The sequence below is a fragment of the Bos indicus genome, chromosome 2 (genome assembly GCF_029378745.1).
Source record: "Bos indicus isolate NIAB-ARS_2022 breed Sahiwal x Tharparkar chromosome 2, NIAB-ARS_B.indTharparkar_mat_pri_1.0, whole genome shotgun sequence".
NCBI lineage: Eukaryota > Metazoa > Chordata > Mammalia > Artiodactyla > Bovidae > Bos > Bos indicus.
This window is the reverse complement of record NC_091761.1, coordinates 17,668,853-17,688,844: the sequence shown is the minus strand read 5'-3', so window position 1 is coordinate 17,688,844 and position 19,992 is coordinate 17,668,853. Positions and strand designations below refer to the sequence as shown.

Here is a 19,992-nt window from a genome sequence, read left to right as displayed (position 1 = left end):
ACATATAATATTAACAATTTTAAAAGTGAATAAACTATAAATTGTTTTTCTAGGATAATATAACTATAATTATTACTAAGAAGCCCAAAATATAGACATTTAAATTCTTTCCTCTTCAATTTTATTAAAGAAAGTGTCCTAAATTTAAATGGCTTTAAATAATATAAACATTTTTTCTTATGATTTAGAGGTTTTTACCAATTACTGAAAAATATCCAAGATTGTTTTAAATGTCTCCATTTTATATTTTCTATCTTTGCTTTATGAGCCAATAACAAACAAAAAGGATTCAGTGACATATAAAGATAATTGTAAAATAAAGTGTAACAGGTGTCTTAATTCAATGGCTTAAGCAACTTTTAAAATATTAAATATAAACATATTAGGTATTTTTAATCTAAAGCAATATTTTTACTGACAGTCTATTTTACCATCTAAACATGTAGTTACTCAGATTACAATTATTTCTTTGTTCTTTCAGGAAGTAAGACCTAAATCATAATAAAAAAACTTAGGAAAACTGAATCTATACAATAAAGATATTCAGAATTTATTTCTTTACTCTTTATCACACTTTATAATTGGAAAAACACCTGTTTTAAAGACTTACGCAAAGTCTTTCTATATATATATACACACATTCTTTACATATATATATGCATTAAAGTCATCAAGTTCAGAATACATATTATTTTTCTATTTTGATGACTGCTACCTTTAATGTTTTCCTTGTGGACATCAATTCCATTACAGAAGCAGCACTATATAATGGTTTCAAAGACCACAGGTGGAAACCAAACTGCCTTGGTTGGAGTACCAAATTTAGCATTGTCAATTGTGCAATCTGCGTAAGTCACTAATCCTATTGCCTCAGTTTCCCCACCTTAACACTGGGATGACAAGAGTGGTGAAGGATAAATGAGTTAGCGCACTTCAAGTGCTTAAAACATTACCTGCTAGAGGACTAGAAGTATGCCCTATTACTAGAAAAATACATTATAAATACAATTAAGGTATTTTCATTGGAAACAATTCCAACGCATTCCAGACTTCGTGGAACTCCTATTTGGGCTGGATACACAAATCACGCAGCTATGTGCAAGTGCACACGCACCGTGCGCAAGGCCACTGCGGTGCTGCATGCTTCTACAGACGACTGTTCAGCACGACAAGCGGCTTTGGATTTATACCTTGTTGTTAGTGTTATGCTGATAGAACTTAGTAATCATCTCATCTTGAGCAAGTTTTTTAATATCTGTAAGCCCTGGCTTCCTCAAATACAAATAGAGAAAATAATACTTATTTTTTCTAGGAGTTGTTATGGGAATGAAATATGAAAATGTATAAAAATACAATGTTAGTAACATAATCCATATTCAATAATCCTCATAGCAACCCAATGAAACAGTAGTTTTTATCTTCAAGTCACAGATAAATAAATTCAAATATTTCAAGATAACTGATAATTATTAATAATTTTTAATATTATAGAGTATATTAATATACTGTTAGGTTAAATCAGGGGCAGGGGAGCCTGGTGGGCTGCCATCTATGGGGTCGCACAGAGTCGGACACGACTGAAGTGACTTAGTAGTAGTAGTAGGTTAAACCAAAGAGTAGTTTGAAAAATTTCTTGAGTTTCTACAACATAATACGTACTCAATTCATGTTTATCTTACTGATTAATATACAGCTGATTTAATAGATTATGATTATCAATAATGAATACACTGTCTCATCTTACCTGTCTGAAGAACAGTTTCAGGATCAACTGATGGAAGAAAGTTTAAATCCACAGACCTGGCAAGCACCAAAAGAGTAGTTTTTTAAAACTACATGTATTTCTATTTATTAATATATAACTTAAGGAAATCCTTTATATATACTTACCAAAACAGGGACATATAAGTATGAAAATCTGAAGTATATTGGCCTACCAGGCTAATTTCTCTTAACTATCAGGAAGTCCATTAGAGATAATTAAACACTAGCAAGCAAAGAAACATCTATGTGATAAATCATAAAATACAATACTTGGAAACTACAATGTATTGCTATTAACTACAGTATTATTTCAAGTATATCAGAGGAATCCATTTTGTTATTTTCTACTGGATACGTGCTTTAAACTGAAATTTGTCACTATACAGTAACCCAAGAGCATTAACATTAAAAACATGCATGCAGCCATCCTCCAATCAGAAGTTTCTTAGCTACAGCAATCCCTGAGAGTTGCAAATAGCCTCTGATAATCGTATGTGTGTCCCCTAGCACACGTGCTCTCTTCCCTGTACTAATCACATTTCATTTGCAGTTGAACTATGGCCTTCATTTTTTTAAACATACACGGTCAGTGGAGATGATAAAGGAGAGATGCACGGCAAGTCAAAGCCGGGGCCTAGCTTCTGTAACAGGTCCAGCTCTAGACCTTGCACTTCTGTCAGCCGATCTAGGGCTTTCCCTCTTGTATAGACCAGGTGCTTCCTAAGGACTGAAATAAGTGATGAAAATTTCCAAGAGGGATTTTGTTATACGGAGTTTAAAAGAGACTATGTAATAACACCTGAGTTCCTTGGGAAGAGATTGGCAAATACAAGATTTCACCTGACACTTTCTGCAGTCACAAGCCATGGTTTCCTAGTGTTTTCCAAAGCACTGAAGGAGATTACTATTAGGTAGGAAAAAAACAGGGTTCCAGTGGCACGTAAGTACAGGAAAATGTAAGAAAGCAATTAAACAGGTTTCTTTACTGCAACACTTTCTCAGAACCCATGCATGCATGCTACGTTGCTTCAGCTGTGTCCTTCAGCTTTGTGACTACCAGGCTCCTCTGTCCATGGAATTTTTCAGGCAAGAGTACTGGAGTGCGCTGCCATTCCCTTCTCCAGAGGATCTTGCCCACCCAGGGATCAAAACCGTGTCTCTCTTGTCTCCTCTACTGGCCCTTCACCACTAGCACTACCTGGGAGCCCGTATTCTGTGAATATTCAAGGTGATTCCCAGAGAGGGGAACAGAGAACAGCACTAAACTCTGTGACTACCAACTCTTTTTCTACCAGTGCCCTCTTAGGATGTCTTACCTAAGAACATGTTTCCGAGAAACACCAGACTTACTGTTAGACTATTCAGAAATAAAGAGGTTTGGCAAACTTTTGTCAAGTAACTTGCGTGATATTTTCAATTACATAGCACGTGTGTGTGTGATATCTATACACACACTCACATGTTTACATATATGTAAAATTTTTACATTTTTATATGGTCTCCAAGGTAGGAATGTTACTAAATGTTAGTTCTTACTTTAGACTTATATTCAAACCACTTGTTTTACTTTGTTTTAAATCAAGATTTGGCATTAAACTATGACCTTCTGATAGCTGTCCTACCTTATCTCACTTAATCGGTCTGTGACTATTTTGGATTAACAGAATTACAATGCATTTTGTCAAAGTTTCATTGTATTTATAAGGTCAGATTCAAAAGAGACAGACAAGGTAAGTGTTGATCCTTTCAAATTTCCTAATGAAAAATTACTGTCTAGTGACTACTTTATTACTGAGGATTACTTTGCTTCCTACAGTGCTTTTCACCTGGGGAAAGGAAATTGGTCTGCAAATTGTTAAGGCTGAAAAGTTCAATGGAAATCTCTTAAAATGATACATCTAGGTAGTTACATTTAGATAATACACATGAACAATTACTTCATCCAGTGTCATAAAACAGTATAAATTCCCCAAGCTGAACTCATGAATATTTTACAAGGACACAGGAGTTCCACAAGATAGGCATTTAAGTGCTAATGTATTTAAATAAGGTTATAATGATTTTATTTCAAGCTGCAAGCTTTTCTGCACTCTTTACAAGCAAAGTAAAACTCTAAAAAGGAAGGTAAGTCTTTCAGTTTGAAAATATTTCTTGCAAATTATTATACACAGAGTCTGATAAAAGTATATTTCTATTCAACAAAAAACTCTTTTGTAAAGAAACCTGGATTCAAATCAATAAATTTTACATGTAATCAAATTCTCAAGAATTAAAAAATAAATTTAACACAACTTTTGTATGCTAAGTTTGATGGAGATGTGCTTACCTTAGTTCTCTTGGCTTGCATTAACAGAGGTTATCTTCTAACAGATAACTTATAGCTTTGTGAAAATAAAGTAATTGCATGAATAGATTCAAGGATTTGATCTGACAGAGTGACTGAAGAACTATGCATGGAAGTTTGTAACACTATACAGGAGGTGGTGACCAAAACCTTCCCCCAAAAAAGAAATACAAGAAGGCAAAGTGGTTGTCTGCAGAGACCTTACAGATAGCTGAGAAAAGAGAAGTGAAAGGCAAAGGAGAAAGGGAAAGATATACCGAACTGAATGCAGAGTTCCAGAGAACAGCAAGAAGAGTTAAGAAATCCTTCCTAGGGAACAATGCAAAGAAACAGAGGAAAACAGTAGAATGAGAAAGACTAGAGTCCTCTTTAAAAAAACTGGAAATATCAAGGGAACATTTCATGCAAAGATGGGCACAATAAAGGACAGAAACGGTATGTACCTAACAGAAGCAAAAGAGTTTAAGAAGTGGCAAGAATACAGAGAACTATACTAAAAAGGTCTAAATGACCCAGGTAGCCATGATAGTGTGATCACTCATCTAGACCCAGACATCCTGGAGTGTGAAGTCAAGTGGACCTTAGGAGGAATCACTATAAACAAAGCTAACAGAGGTGATGGAATTCTAGCTGGGCTATTTCAAATCCTAAAAAATTATACAGTTACAGTGCTACACTCAATATGTCAGAAAATTTGTAAAAATCAGCAGTGGCTACAGGACTAGAAAAGGTCAGTTTTCATTTCAATCCCAAAGAAAGGCAATGCCAAAGAATGTTCAAACTACTGTATAATTGAGCTCATTTCACATGCTAGCAAGGTAATGCTCAAAATCCTTCAAGTTAAACTTCAGAACCAAGAACTTCCAGATGTGCAAGCTGGATTTAGAAAAGGCAGAGGAATCAGAGATCAAATTGCCAATATCTACTGGCTTCCTGGTGGCTCAGATGGTAAAGCGTCTGCCTGCAATGCAGGAGACCCAGGTTCGATTCCTGGATCAGGAAGATCCCCTGGAGAAGGAAATGGCAATCCACTCCAGTACTCTTGCCTAGAAAATTCCATGGATGTAAGGAGCCCGGTGGGCTACAGTCCATGGGGTCGCAAAGAGTCGGACATGACTAAGCGACTTCACTTTCACTGGATCACAGAAAAAGCAAGTAATTCCAGAAAAACACTTACTTCTGCTTCCTTGACTATAACAAAGCTTTGACTGTGGATCACAACAAACTGTGAAAAATTCTTAAAGAGATGGGAATACCAGACCACCTTACCTGTCTCCTGAGAAACCTGTATACAGGACAAGAAGCAACAGTTACAACTGGACATGGAACAATGGACTGGTTCAAAGTTGAGAAGGGAATATGTCAAGGCTGTATACTGTCACCCTGTTTATTTAACTTATGTGCAGAATACATCATATGAAATGCAGACTGGATGAAGCACAAGCTGGAATTAAGACTGCCAGGAGAAATATCAATAACCTCAGATATACAGATGATACCTCTCTAACGGCAGAAAGTGAAGAGGAACTAAAGAGCCTCTTGATGAGGGTGAAAGAACAAAGTGAAAGACTCGTGTAAAATCCAACATTCAAAAAATTAAGATCATGGCATCCGGTTCCATCACTTCATGGCAAACAGATGAGTGAAAAGTGGAAACAAGTGATAGATTTTATATTCTTGGGCTCCAAAATCACTGCAGATGGTGACTGTAGCCATGAAATTAAAAGATGTTAGCTCCTTGGAAGAGAAGCTATGATAAATCTAGACAGGGTATGAAAAAGCCGAGACATCACTTTGCCAGCAAAGGCCCGTATAGTCAGAGCCATGCTTTTTCCAGTAGCCAGGTACAGATTTAAGAGTTGGACCATAATGAAGGCTGAGCGCTGAAGAATGGATGCTTTTGAATAGTGGTGCTGAAGAAGACTCTTGAGAGTCCCTTGGACAGCAGAGATCAAACCAGTCAATCCTAAAGGAAATCAACCTTGAATATTCATTGGAAGGACTGATGTTGAAGCTCCAATACTTTGGCCACCTGTTGCAAAGGGCTGACTCAATAGAAAAGACCCTGATGCTGGGAAAGATTGAGGGCAGGAGGAGAAGGGGCAACAGAGGATGAGATTGTTAGATGGCATCACCAACTCAATGGACATGAATTTGAGCAAACCCCCGGAGATCCTGAAGGACAGGAAAGCCTGGCGCGCTGTAGTTCATGGGGTCACAGAGTCAGACAAGACTCAGTGACTAAAAAACAAACAAACAAAAACAAAAGCTTAGTGACTGAACAACAACAAGCCACTTACCTTTCTTTCTCTTGCTGATTTCCTTTATCACTTCCATTGTTAATCAATGCAAGTTCATCTAATAATGATGTAGATTCCTTTGTAAACTTCTCAAAAACCTACAGTATGAGATTTTATTAACATATTAAGAATAACCTTAAAAGTTGATATGAACAGAAGGATTTCCAACAAAGAGCAACATAATTATCCAGGCGGGATTCTGGTTCCAGCTCTGGATATCAGAGTCCACAAGTCAATCACTAGAGCCCAGCAGTATAAAAGACAAAAACCACCTGCTTCTTACAACTAAGAAGACAAAACTGCTTCCTAAAACAGTGAATAGTTTTAATGGATAAGGAATTTTTATAATTTAAATACACTAAGAAATTATTTTGTTCCTCAATCAGATCAGTTTATATTTATTCCCATTTCCTTAAGAAACATCTGTACCAACAATCATTTTCACTATATGAACATTATTTAGACCAGTTCTAAGCCTCTAATTTCAGTTAAAAGAATATTTCTTTATGTTATTCTATTAATCATTCTGACTGTATGTAACAGTTTAAAAGTTTTATGTACAAGCATGTAGCAGGAGAATAAATTAGTTATAATCTTAACATGATTTCTTCATTTCGATATTTGGCAAAACCAATACAATATTGTAAAGTTTAAAAATAAAATAAAATTTTAAAAAAAGTCAAATAAATAAATAAAAGTTTTATGTACAAGCATGTAGCAGGAGAATAAATTAGTTATAATCTTAACATGATTTCTTAAAATATTTCTAAAAAGGGACTTGGGCAAGTCTGTTTATAACAAAATAGACAGTTATTTGTCTCATATCATTATTCAAAATACAGTGAAAAAAGAACTGGTTATCCATTCTGAAATATCCATTAACTCATTGTTCTCCAAAACATTAGCATATAGTCTAAACTGAGTTAACTTAAATTTGTTCTTTTAGTCCCCAGCTGTTCAATTAAGCAGTAATGTATTTGTGTACAGAATAGCAGATTTCCAAAGTCTGTCCTGGGAAAGAAGATATATTTTCAGAAATAAACACCTTAACCTTGCTTTTCAACTCAAATTGATGCCTAAATATTTCTCTGAAAATGGTGTATCAACTAGATTATCTCTCAGGAAATTATGCTACTATTATTCAACTCAAAAGATTTACAACTTTAATACTGCTACTAATGACACCAGTAATGGTTAACACTTGTGAGTCTGTCTCCAGAGTATCTGCTTTCAAGCATAATGCTATCACGTGGTACATGTTATATTTCTTTAGTTTTTTACAATGAAAAACAATCTACATTTTAGTGGATTAAAATGAAATAGCTATCAAAATGTCTTATTTATATGTAATAACATATTATCTCATTGTAATATACCAACCAGCCTCTTATTTAACCAATCCATGTGATCATAGGTGAGACTCCCACCAAAATCTTCCGTTAACTGGCATGGTTCTATATAACGAGTCAATTTATTGGCAGATACTAAAATAACCTATAAAGGTAAAAAAAAAAAAAAAAGAAAAAAAACTTAATGAGCCACTATTAATGTCAAGAAAAGTGATGAGGAGGTAATATCCAATACTGTTTCCAACATGATTAAATATTATATAAATATTTAATAATACAACAGCATTTAAAAGCAATTCAATAAACTGTCAGTATCTGTTAAGAAAAGAGCTACCATAATCCATTTCTAAAATATCATTAAAAAAAAAAGAGACTAGCAGCTCAGTTTAAATATTTTCAAAATCTGATCGATATGAGTAATTTCTTGGTGTAAAAATCAATCCCTTTATAGTTGTTGTTGTTCAGTCACCAAGTCGTGTCCGACTCTTTGTGACCCCATGAACTGCATCACACCAGGCTTCCCTGTCCTTCACTGTCTCCCAGAGTTTGCTCAAATTCATGTCCATTGAGTCGGTGATGCCATCCAATCATCTCATCTTCTGTCACCCCTTCTCCTCCTGCCCTCAGTCTTCCTTTATTTGGCACAATATTCAAACAGTGAAAACATATCTCCTGAGAAATTGGTATCATATACCCCTTATAACTTTTTAATGATATGTTTTTCATTTGTTCAACATTCACTGTTTTGTGTCTGGCTCTCTGCGACCCCATGGACTGTAGCCCGCCAGGCTCCTCCGCCCATAGGATTTTCCAGGCAAGAATACTGGAGTGGATTGCCATTTCCTTCTCCACAGTGGACACTACATTTATTTATTAGAAGTATTATTTATTAGAAGTGACATACTCTAGAGCTGGGAATATAAGGATGAATAAGATGCTTCTATAAAGTAAAGGAGCTCTTTATTTTGCTTTTTTTTTAATTTATTTTTTTATTGAAGGATAATTGCTTTACAGAATTTTGTTGCTTTCTGTCAAACCTCAACAGGAATCAGCCATAGGTTATTTCTATAATATTCCAGAGAGTTTTGCACATTTTTATAAAAAGAAGTAGATTAAAGGTTTTCCATTTTGTTTCTAAAACCTTTACTGAAAATACTCTAACTAAATCTAAATGTTTTCTCTTTGGTCATGGTAGCACAGAGGGCCAAAAGCTTTACCAGGATATTCCAAATGATTTCAAATCCCTTTCCTAGGTTAAACATTATTATATGATAATTGGAAGGATACTAAGCCAGGGGCCAATTATTCCAGGTTTCTGTCCTAGCTCTGCCACAAATCACTGACTTGTAGAAAACAACCTAAAGGAATTCACTCCAGGCTTATCCATGTGCCAAAGAAGGCAGCTGCATTAAATTATCTATGAAGTCTCTTTAAGCTCTAAGAGGTCATAATTCTAATGAGTTGTCATCCTATACATTTAATTTGGGTCCTTTTCTTTAATAAATAACCTATCTTGCCCAGTGAAGACAACAGTTGTCATCTTCTATCCACTCTGGTTAATCTCACTATGTACACCTAAATACACTAAGTTCATTTGCAGTTGTAGTTCCTAAATACCTTAAAGTTTACTAGCAACAGATTTCAAGTTTAATAAGCCAAAGGGAGGGACTTCCTTGGTGGCTGAGTGGTAAAGAATCTGCCTGCTAATACAGGAGATGTGGGTTCAACCCCTGGGTCAGGAAGATTCCCTGGAGAAGGAAATAGCAACCCACTCCAATATTCTTGCTTGGGAAATCCCATGGAGAGAGGAGCCTAGCAGGCTACAGTCCATGGTGTCGCAAAGAGTAGGACACGATTTAGTGATTAATAACAACAAAAGCCAAAGGGAAAATTTGCAGTTATTTTCTGCGAATTTATAAGTTCTGAATATTTCTTGTTTTTCCTAAAAATCAATTTAAATGTAATTAGTATAGATTCACTTTCTTTCATGATGTAAAATATATTTGAGAATATACTATCTCTTACTAAATATAATTTTTTAAATAGTTGGCTAAGATTACTGCTATTATGATATTTTTATTTATGCAAAACAAATGTAAACAAAGGAACATGATAATTATGGCAATTTGCATAAAACAAATTTTCTCCATCACTACAAAAATTTTTATAGTATCCATATTCTTATAAAATTCATTGGTGGCTGTTCAAAGTGAAAACAGTAGATCTGCTATGTAGATATACCAAATTGTATCAACAGCAAAGGCATCTCAAAGCTAAACAAAGTCAACAAAAAAACAACGGTTTAAACAGTCAGGTGATCTGACTCAAAACCACCATCACTTCAAATTAACAATTTAAAGAACTATCTACCATGGTGAAATATCTCTATTTCCGCTGCAATAATCTCATTTTTATTGAGATGGTGAGAGTGAGGAGAAAGTGCAGATGAGGCTGGCAAAACAGCCATAACTGTTTCTATTTTATTGCATAATATATGTTTCAAAAAGAATGAGGGAAACAACATTATAGGAGAAGCCTGCAACAGTAGGAAAGAACCTTATGTATGAAAATGCTTGGAACTAAGAATCATCTTTTCAAGTGAGTCAGGAGTGGCATCCTAAGGAGGAAGGAAAAGCCTTCCTCTCAGCACACAGCTGGTGTTGTTTTCAATTGCCTTTGGAAAATGACACCACTTGCCAGAATGCAACATAAGAACTATACAGACAACTGCTTCTAAGAGGACAAATCACCTTTTAACAGACAGCAAACTGAACTCCAAGTGACAGCAACCATCACAGAGGAATGGGATTTCACAAACACAGTAATTTCAAATACACAAGCAAAAATACGATACTACATTTTTCAGGGCTGAGCGTGGGGAAGTGAGGCTTTAGGTCTGAGATGAAATCAGAATGCTAATTCTATTCTGAAGGAGATCAGCCCTGGGATTTCCTTGGAAGGAATGATACTAAAGCTGAAACTCCAGTATTTTTGCCACCTCATGCGAAGAGTTGACTCATTGGAAAAGACTCTGATGCCGGGAGGGATTGGGGGCAAGAGGAGAATGGGACGACAGAGGATGAGATGGCTGGATGGCATCACTGACTCGATGGACATGAGTCTGAGTGAACTCCCAGAGTTGGTGATGGACAGGGAGGCCTGGCGTGCTGCGATTCATGGGGTTGCAAAGAGTCAGACACGACTGAGCGACTGAACTGAACTGAACCCTAATTTTAAAAACGGAAATCGTTTAGAGAAAGATTTCTGGACACTAGTAAATTACAGAAACAGATTAGAAACTAAATTATATATATATATATATATATATATATGAGAACACATTTGGGAATCAATGTGGTAAAACAAATTTGGATTCCTACGCTAGGTTATTTTCTCTAAAACCATTCACTGCAGCTTCTTAAATTACAAAAATTTATACTAGGAAAATTTCCTATATTCCCTTTTCTTACAGTTCTTAAAGAAATCAGTAATATACCAAACCTGCACAAAAGTTAAAATATAAAACAATGCAAATCAGGGAGTCATTTTATCTTATGGGAGATGTTTTATTACCTGGCAAAGAGGAAAATAAGAATAATTAAACAAAAATTCAGTCCTCCAAAGCAGTGATCACCAAAATTAAAAATAAAACTAGAAAATAAGAGTTCAAAACATATTGAGGTCACATGTATTATGTGTGACCCCTTTTTACCCTAAGATTCTAAATATGAAAACAGAGAAATAATGATACAACTGCTGAAATTTCTAATACAAAGTACAAAAGACACAAAAAGACACAGACTCTCCTAGCAGCTCAGATAGTAAAGAATCCACTTGCAATGCAGGAGACATGGGTTCAGTTCCTGAGTCAGGAAGAAGGGAAGGCTACCCACGCCAGTATTCCTGCCTGGATAATCCCATGGACAGAGAAGCCTGGCAGGTTTATAGTCCATGGGTGCCAGGAGCCAGCACGGGAGTCCCCACCCATGACAAGGTCATGCAGGAGAGCTCTGATGGGCAAGGTGAGTCAGAACTCAAGGGGCTCCCCCCAGGACCTGCCTGAGCATCTACCCCAAAACCAGAATCTGTCTTACTATTTTATGACTTAGTCACCAACTCCTTTGACATTCATGGGGGGCTATCCCCGATCACTTTTCTCTGTAAGAAAATCAACTTAGAGCTCTAGTTAATAAGTCTCCAGGGTATAATAAGGTGTGTTCCAATTCAAATCCCTCAGAAAGCTTTCTAACCCGCCTGGCAGGTTTCCAGACTCTTACAGCTACGCATGTGATTGTTCGCAGCCTCCCAACCACAAGAGGCACAGGAGGCTTTCTAACAATGCAGAGCCTCTCAGGGAGTTAGAAATTGTTAAAATAGAACTAATAGAGGAATTCTTTGTTGAGCCGATGCTTGCTGCCAAGTTTCCATATCCCTTACACATTGTGTCCCTGGGAGTGTATTGATTAATATAGTTGGTATATAGAAATATAAGTAGAAGCCTTAATGTTAACAATAACCCTAGACCCTTGAGCTACTAAATTCTTCCCTTGATTATCCCCACTGCACCTTTGCCCTATAGGAATGCAACTCTATCTAGTGCTTTCAGGGAGTGGCACCAAACTTAAGAAAAATCACCTCTGGAGAAAATAAGTTTTTCTGGTTGACTAACCTTTATCAGAAGAAAAATGTTAGCAGGTCTCCTGACCAGAAGATGATGTAAATCACCTAAAGCCTTTGTATCTGATAAGTTTGCAGAAAAAAAGCCTGGTTTCAATAAGGGTCAAGGACTGCTGACCTTGCATGACTCTGCACCCCCTATTACCTTCTATGTACAACTTAGGGTATAAAAGATCCTTTTGAAAATAAAGCTACGGGCCTTGCTCACCAAAGCTTGGTCTCCCCATGTCATTCTTTCTCTTTCCTTTTCCTTTTCAGGCTGATTCCCTGGAGCACAGAGGCCCTCTGCATTCACTTTCCTGCCTGGGCTTCTAAGACCCACTCGAGAAGGTGCCTAAGGTGGGGCACCTTCAGCTGTTCGAGAGGGCACCTGCGGCCTACGTGAACAGAGCAAGTCCTGTGCTGGGGCTTTATTGGCTTTCTGCGTAAACCAAGGAATATCAGCCTCTTTCCTCTCCTCTATTTTCTTAACTGCAGAATTCTTTCCTTATCTCTTTCATCTATCTCTTTCAGTCGCCAACGCCATCCTCCTGAGGGAATCCCTGGATCCAACCGGGGCTGGACCCCGGTGCATGGGGTCACAAAAAAGTCAGACACGACTGAGTGATTAACACACAAAAAGACACAAGTGCATAATAGTATTAGAACATTGATTTAAACATACTATTATCAGTTCTTTATTTATAAAGTTTATTATCTATTATCTATAAAGTTCTTTATATTATCTAAAAAACTTCCATATCTATTGACATTTTCATGTACTCGAAAATGGTTAATTAATAAAAAGACCCATTTTGCTAGCTCAAAAGCAAATCTTCTTAAAAACCAAACAATGCCTACTTGTGGAGAAGATGGAACCATGGATTTGACATTTCATTTTTCAAAAAATACTTAATACCATTCTCAGAGAAATGGAACATTTCAGAAAATAACTCACTGAATCACTCTAAATCAGCACTTCCCAGTTACAAAAATCTTGTATCATCCTACAGGAATTTTATTGCTTTGTCCAGAATATAATGTAGAAATAATATGCAATGAGTTTGTTTTAAGTTTAAAAAGAAAATTCACTAAACTATTACAATTATAAAATACTGCATCAAAGTGAACTTCATAATACTATCTTAACATATACCAAAGTAAAAAGACCAGTTTTGACTTTTCTCATCCACAAATGGAATTCATAATCTTTAATTTTAAAATAGTTATGTAAGACAAAGAATGAATCATAAATCATCTTTAAAATTATCGATTTTCATGTTAGATAAAATTACATATAAATTAGGATGAAAAGTGGTATTATGCCATCACAAACAAGGGGAAAATTATTTTTATAACCTGATCTTTGAAATTTTACTTTTATACTAAAAAAAAAAATTCAGCTAGTTTACTTTTATACTTTTTTATATTTCCTTTTAAGCAATTATGTGAGTACAGATTTGTAAGCCTAGCCTGGTAGACCACTCTGTGTAGAAAGTCTTTCAGTTCCCATAATGAAGATCCAAATTTGATCTAATCACATTATATACTATCTTTTTTACCATAATTTTTAGAGTACTAAAGACATTATGATAAAGAAATAATAATTTTGGTGAAATGAGTACAATTTTTTTATCAGGGTAATTGCTCTGAGTCAAATTTTTAGGATTATTACCATTCTTACGCTCCTTATTAAGTTGTTATATGTAACAACTAACAGTGAATCTTATGGTTTCTGTTATTGCCAAGTGTTTCTTTTCAGTAAAACAACCATATCATTTATAATTTCCAGCTTAGTAATAAATCTTAAATGACTGATAGATTTCCAAATGATTGACAGATTTCCACCTAACTAGTCAATTGATAATATTAGAAAGATTTTAAACTCAATTAAGCTTAAGTTAACTCAAAAGAGCTCAAAGATTTGAGCATAAGACCTGGAACCTTAAAACCCCTAGAAGAAAATACAGGCTGTAAACTACTTGACAGAGGTCTTGGCATTGATTTTTTTTAATCTTACACTAAAAGTAAAAGCAATGAAAGTAAAAATAAATAAGTAGGACTACGTCATACTAAAAAGCTTCTGCACAGCAAAAGGAACCATCAACAAAATGAAAAGGCAAACAAACTCAATTGGAAGACAGTACTTGGAAATCATGTATCTGGTAAGGAGCTAATATCCAAAAGTGTATAAAGAACTCAGAACTCAACAGCAAAAAACAAACATCCAATTAAAAAATGGGCAGACAGCAAACACATGAAAATGTGTTAAACATCACTAATTATTAGAGAAATGCAAACCGAAACAGTGAGGTATCACCTCACACCAGTCATATGGCCATCATCAAAAAATCTACAAACAGTAAATGCTGGAGAGGAGGTGGAGAAAAGGGAACAGTCCTACACTGCTGGTGGGAATGTAAACTGATACAGCCATTATGGAGAACAGTATGGAGATTCCTTCAAAAATGAGGAATAAACCTGCCATATGACCCAGCAACTGCACTATGGGTGTATACTCTGAGAAAGCCATAAACAAAGAAGACACATGTATTCCAATGTTCACAGCTGCGCTGTTTACAGTCATCAGGACATGGAAGCAACCTAGATGTTGATCAACTGATGAATGGATAAAGAAGATCTGGTACATATATACAGTGAAATATTACTCAACTATAAAAAAGAACGAATCTGAGTCAGTTCTAGTGAGGTGGATGAACTTAGAGCCTGTTATCATAGTGAAGTAAGTCAGAAAGAGAAAAACAAATACACTATATTAACATATATATGTAATCTAGAAAAGTTATATTGATGAACCTATTTTCAGGGAAGGAAAGGAGATGCACAGGCAGAGAACAGACTTGTGGACACAGTAGGGGAGGAAGAGAATGGGACGGATGGAGAACGTGGCATCAATATACATATACTATCGGGTGTAAGATGGACAGCTAGTGAGGAGTCGCTGTGTAGCATAGGGAGCTTAGTCTGAAGCTTTATGATGACTTGGAGGGAGGGAAGGCGGGAGGGGAGGAGAGGAAATGGAGGGAATGTATGTATAATTATGGCTGATTTGCCTTACTGTATGGCAAAAACCAACAAAAAAATTTTTTTTAATCTAAATAAAAACAGCATGGAAGTTTCTCCAAAACCTCTTTACCTTCTGGCTAAGTCAGAAGGAGAAAGATAAATAGCATCTCATATGGGGAATCTTGAAAGTTGGCAAACAAAAACAAGCTCATAAGTACAGAGAACTACTAGGTGGGGTGGGGTGTGAAGAAATGTGTTAAGGGGATCAAAAGATATAAAGAAAAAAAAAAGCTAGTGTATTATTGGGAAAGGTGTACATCAAAGCTGTATACTGTCACTCTGTTTATTTAACATATATGCAGAGTACATCATGCGAAATTCTGGGCTGGATGAAGCTCAAGCTGGAATCAAGATTGCCAGAAGAGATATTAATAACCTCAGATATACAGATGACATCACCCTTATGGCAGAAAGCAAAGAGGAACTAAAGAGTCTTTGATAAAGGTGAAAGAGAAGAGTGAAAAAGCTGGCTTAGAACTAAGTTCATGGCATCTAGTCCCATCATTTCAAGGCAAATAAACGTGGAAAAAAATACAAACAGTGACAGACTTTATTTTCTTGGGCTTTAAAATCACTGTGTATGGTAACCGCAGCCATGAAATTAAAAGATGATTGCTCCTTGGAAAAAAAGCTACGACAAACCTAGACAGTGTATTACAAAGCCGAGACGTCACTTTGCCGACAAAGGTCCGTATGGTTTTCCAGTAGTCAGGTACAGAGTTGGCCATGAAGAAGGCTGAGTGCCGCAGAACTGATGCTTTTGAACTATGGTGCTGAAGAAGACTCTTGAGAGTCTTGGACAGCAAAAGAGATCAAGCCAGTCATCCTAAAGAAAATTAACCCAGAATATTCACTGGAAGGATGGATGTTAAAGCTCAAGCTCCAATACTTTGGCCACCTGATGCAAAGAGCCGACTCATTGGAGAAGACCCTGACGCTGGGAAAGACTGAGGGCAGGAGAAGAAGGGAGTGACAGAGGATGAGATGGTTGGATGGCATCACCAACTCAATGGGTGTGAGTTTGAACAAACTCAGGGAGATAAGGAAGCCTGGCATGCTGCCGTTCATGGGGTCGCAAAGAGTCATATACAACTGAGCAACTGGACAACAGCAACACTTTAAATGAAAAGGAAACTGCTTATATTTTTGAAAAGGGGAAATTTTAAAAAATGAGTTCTTCCTTTAAGCATTTAATAATTTGAAAAATAATATGGGAAAACATTAAAAAAAAAAAAAACCCACTAGTCTTGGTTAGGATTACAAAGCTTAAAGAGAGGTTGATACTAAAATCAGTAGTATCAAATTTCAGAAAGTAAGCTTCTATTATTCTGCAATGATTTGAATGTTCAGGAAGACTCTTGAGAGTCCCCTGGACTGCAAGGATATCCAACCAGTCCATCCTAAAGCAGATTAGTCTTGGGTGTTCACTGGAAGGACTGATGTTGAAGCTGAAACTCCAATACTTTGGCCACCTCATGCGAAGAGTTGACTCATTGGAAAAGACCCTGATGCTGGGAAAGATTGAGGGCAGGAGAAGGGGATGACAGAGGATGAGATGGTTGGATGGCATCACCAACTCAATGGACACAGGTTTGGGTAGACTCCCGCAGTTGGTGACGGACAGGGAAGCCTGGAGTGCTGTGGGTCATGGGGTCACAAAGAGTCGAACACAGCTTAGAGACTGAACTGAACTGATGTCACTAATGTTCAAATTTTACAAAATATAATTCTATTAAAAATGTACTTCACATATCAGAAACACTATCTAAATCTTAGGGAATGGGCAAAAGATATTCTTGGGCATTCGTTCACGCAGAGCTAGACTCATGACTTTAACTGACTTTCTATGGACTAATCAATAGGCACTAACCTCGGTAGGGACAAGGGGTAAATTTTAGATTTTGTTCAAGAGAAATGCAAATAATGTATGATCGGTGGATTTTTAAAAATTTTATTTATGCTAAAATAATTTTATTTATGTGTGCAAGATCTAAAATGAAAATGTGTTGCTGTGTGCTTAGTACAAATTCATGTGGATACTATATGTTATACACATACTATTTCAATAGTATAAATTTCTGTTCAGTAGGGTAACAGAATCTCAAAGTTTATAATTTATGGATTAGGACATTAGCTAATATTGTCTACTTTGGCAATCTTATCTGTCTATAAAAATCCTAAATTCCTCAAGTGCTCTTTGAATCACACCTCACAAATTACTAATAACTTCATTAGTTAATGAGTTGCATGATGTGTTTCACTTATGGTTATTTTATGGTTACATGGGTGTCATGACTTTAGCCTTATGAAAATCACTCTTTAGCATATGCTTTATCTTATCTATTCAGGGATGTGGTGGGGATCATATCCTAATTTTTAAGATCCTCTGGAGGAGGAAATGGCAACCCACTACAGTATTCCTGCCAGGAGAATCCCATGAACAGAGGAGCCTGGAGGGCTACAGTCCATGGGTTGCAAAGAGGCAGGCATGACTGAGCAATTGTGTACGCACAAGCAATGTTAATTATCCTCAAATATTCATCTCCATGAATATCTCATTATGTATGGATATAACTAAAATCTTAACAAAAAGGGTTATTGGTTATATTTAAAGTAGTTATCACTTTAATAAGCAGAAATTTAAACTTTAGACACATCTCCAGGGAAATCTGATACCTGGTAACAAGTCCAAAGTGAACCAGAGTAAAATGGAAGAACCATAAGATGGAGGGAAAAATACTACCTACGTAAGTTTTTCAAACTTTTGCCAAGTCCTTTCAAAGGAAATAAAAACATAACATTTTAAAAATAGTAATGTCCTACATAAATAATATTTTTTCCTTTATTTTACATATGTTAGAGAGAGGTTGCTGCTGCTGCTGCTGCTGCTAAATCACTTCAGTCATGTCTGACTCAGTGCGACCCCATAGAAGGCAGTCCACCAGGCTCCACCACCCCTGGAATTCTCCAGGCAAGAACACTGGAGTGGGTTGCCATTTCCTTCTCCAATGCATGAAAGTGAAAAGTGAAAGTGAAGTCACTCAGTCATGTCCGACTCTTAGCGACCCCATGGACTGCAGCCTCCCAGGCTCCTCCATCCATGCGATTTTCCAGGCAATAGTACTGGAGTGGGGTGCCATTGCCTTCTCCGTAGAGAGAGGTTAAGATAAGACAAATTAAACAACTAAACCACAATATTTTACTAACTAGTACATACCATTGTTCAACAAGTTTGAGGAAAAAGGTATTCACCATATGGTTTTTAATCAAACATTTATGAAGGTTTTCTGGAATCTAATTTACAGAAAGACCCAAAATTTATTTCTCCTTTACTCCCACTCTTCCATCTATAACTAAAATACTTATCCTTCCCTAATAAAATATTCTCAAAGAATCTAACACTGAACCTTTCACTCTGTAGGCACTCAGATGCTTTTAAACTTTTATTCATGCTAACAATGTGTGTGCAAGATCTAAAATGAAAGTGTGTCTCTGAGTGCTTAATACAGATTCATGTGTATGTTATCTGTTATACTATTTCAATGTGTGTATTTGGTTGTATCTGTTGGCTGGGGAATGTTTTTCTCACTAAAGAAAATAATTTTCTGCAAAAACTAGAAAGAAGTCAGAAGTGATGGTACCAGAGGTATTCTTGACAGAATCATGAAGGAAGTCTGGTCCTGGAGCCCAACACTGGTAAGGCCTCAAAAAGAGAAAAGGATCAGATGCAGTAATAGAAGAAATAAGACAAGAAAACAACTTAGAATGGTGGTTAACATTACTGGTGGTTAACATTACTGCTCTTACTGGTTAACATTACCAGTAAAAAGAAAAAAAATTTTTTTGACCTTCATGAATGACAATAAAGAATGAGAAAATAAGATCCTTTTGATTATTAGTTTCACAATTTAAGATTAATGCCAGCACTACTTCAATTTTACCTTGTCATTAGACAGACTATATAGCTACTATCAACTACCCAGCAAAAGGTACCAAAGTACCAGGTACAATGCTACTGAAGGTCAGAAAGCACTGGAATATCTGAGTTGCTAAAAAGGAAAATGAACAGGTAGGTATCTATTTCAGAGACAGGAAGGATATATAAAGAAATATTTAGATGACCAATGAGATGTCCTGAGATGAGGAATATTCAATGGCTGATGAAAAACACTAGGAAATTGAACAAGAGGAAGGCCATCCAGAGGAAAAAAAAATAGAAAGGATAATAGGCAGGAAAATATGAAATCATGGGAACAGGCTGTCATTAAAATGACAACTGGATATTTATTTGATGAACATTGTGGACAGCTGGTAATAAATCTTTGTGATGAATAATCCAATAAGGTAAAACATAAACTTTTGCTTGTAGGAATACCAGTACTTCTAACAGTTATTCTTTTAAAAGTATTTAAAATATATACAAAAATATAAGCTCAATTATGACAATTCAAATGATCCAAAATAACATCAAGGAAAGTAACTGTTAATCAAA

At 36.1% G+C, this 19,992-nt stretch overlaps 1 protein-coding gene and 1 non-coding gene across 5 annotated transcripts in view; one reads left to right on the top strand and one right to left on the bottom strand.

The window, feature by feature from the left end:
- SESTD1 (SEC14 and spectrin domain containing 1) overlaps positions 1–19,992 on the bottom strand; it is a 152,511-nt gene that overhangs the window by 45,899 nt on the left and 86,620 nt on the right. For all 4 annotated transcript variants that reach the window (XM_070802913.1, XM_019969984.2, XM_019969991.2 and 1 more), the window contains 3 exons: positions 7,789–7,902; positions 6,409–6,506; positions 1,745–1,800 (listed from right to left, as the gene is read on the bottom strand). In XM_070802913.1, coding sequence (XP_070659014.1) covers positions 1,745–1,800; positions 6,409–6,506; positions 7,789–7,902 — 268 coding nt within the window. The remainder of the gene's footprint in view (positions 1–1,744; positions 1,801–6,408; positions 6,507–7,788; positions 7,903–19,992) is intronic.
- On the top strand, positions 5,039–5,111 carry TRNAC-GCA (transfer RNA cysteine (anticodon GCA)). Its single transcript has one exon. It is a non-coding gene; the product is annotated as a tRNA-Cys (tRNA).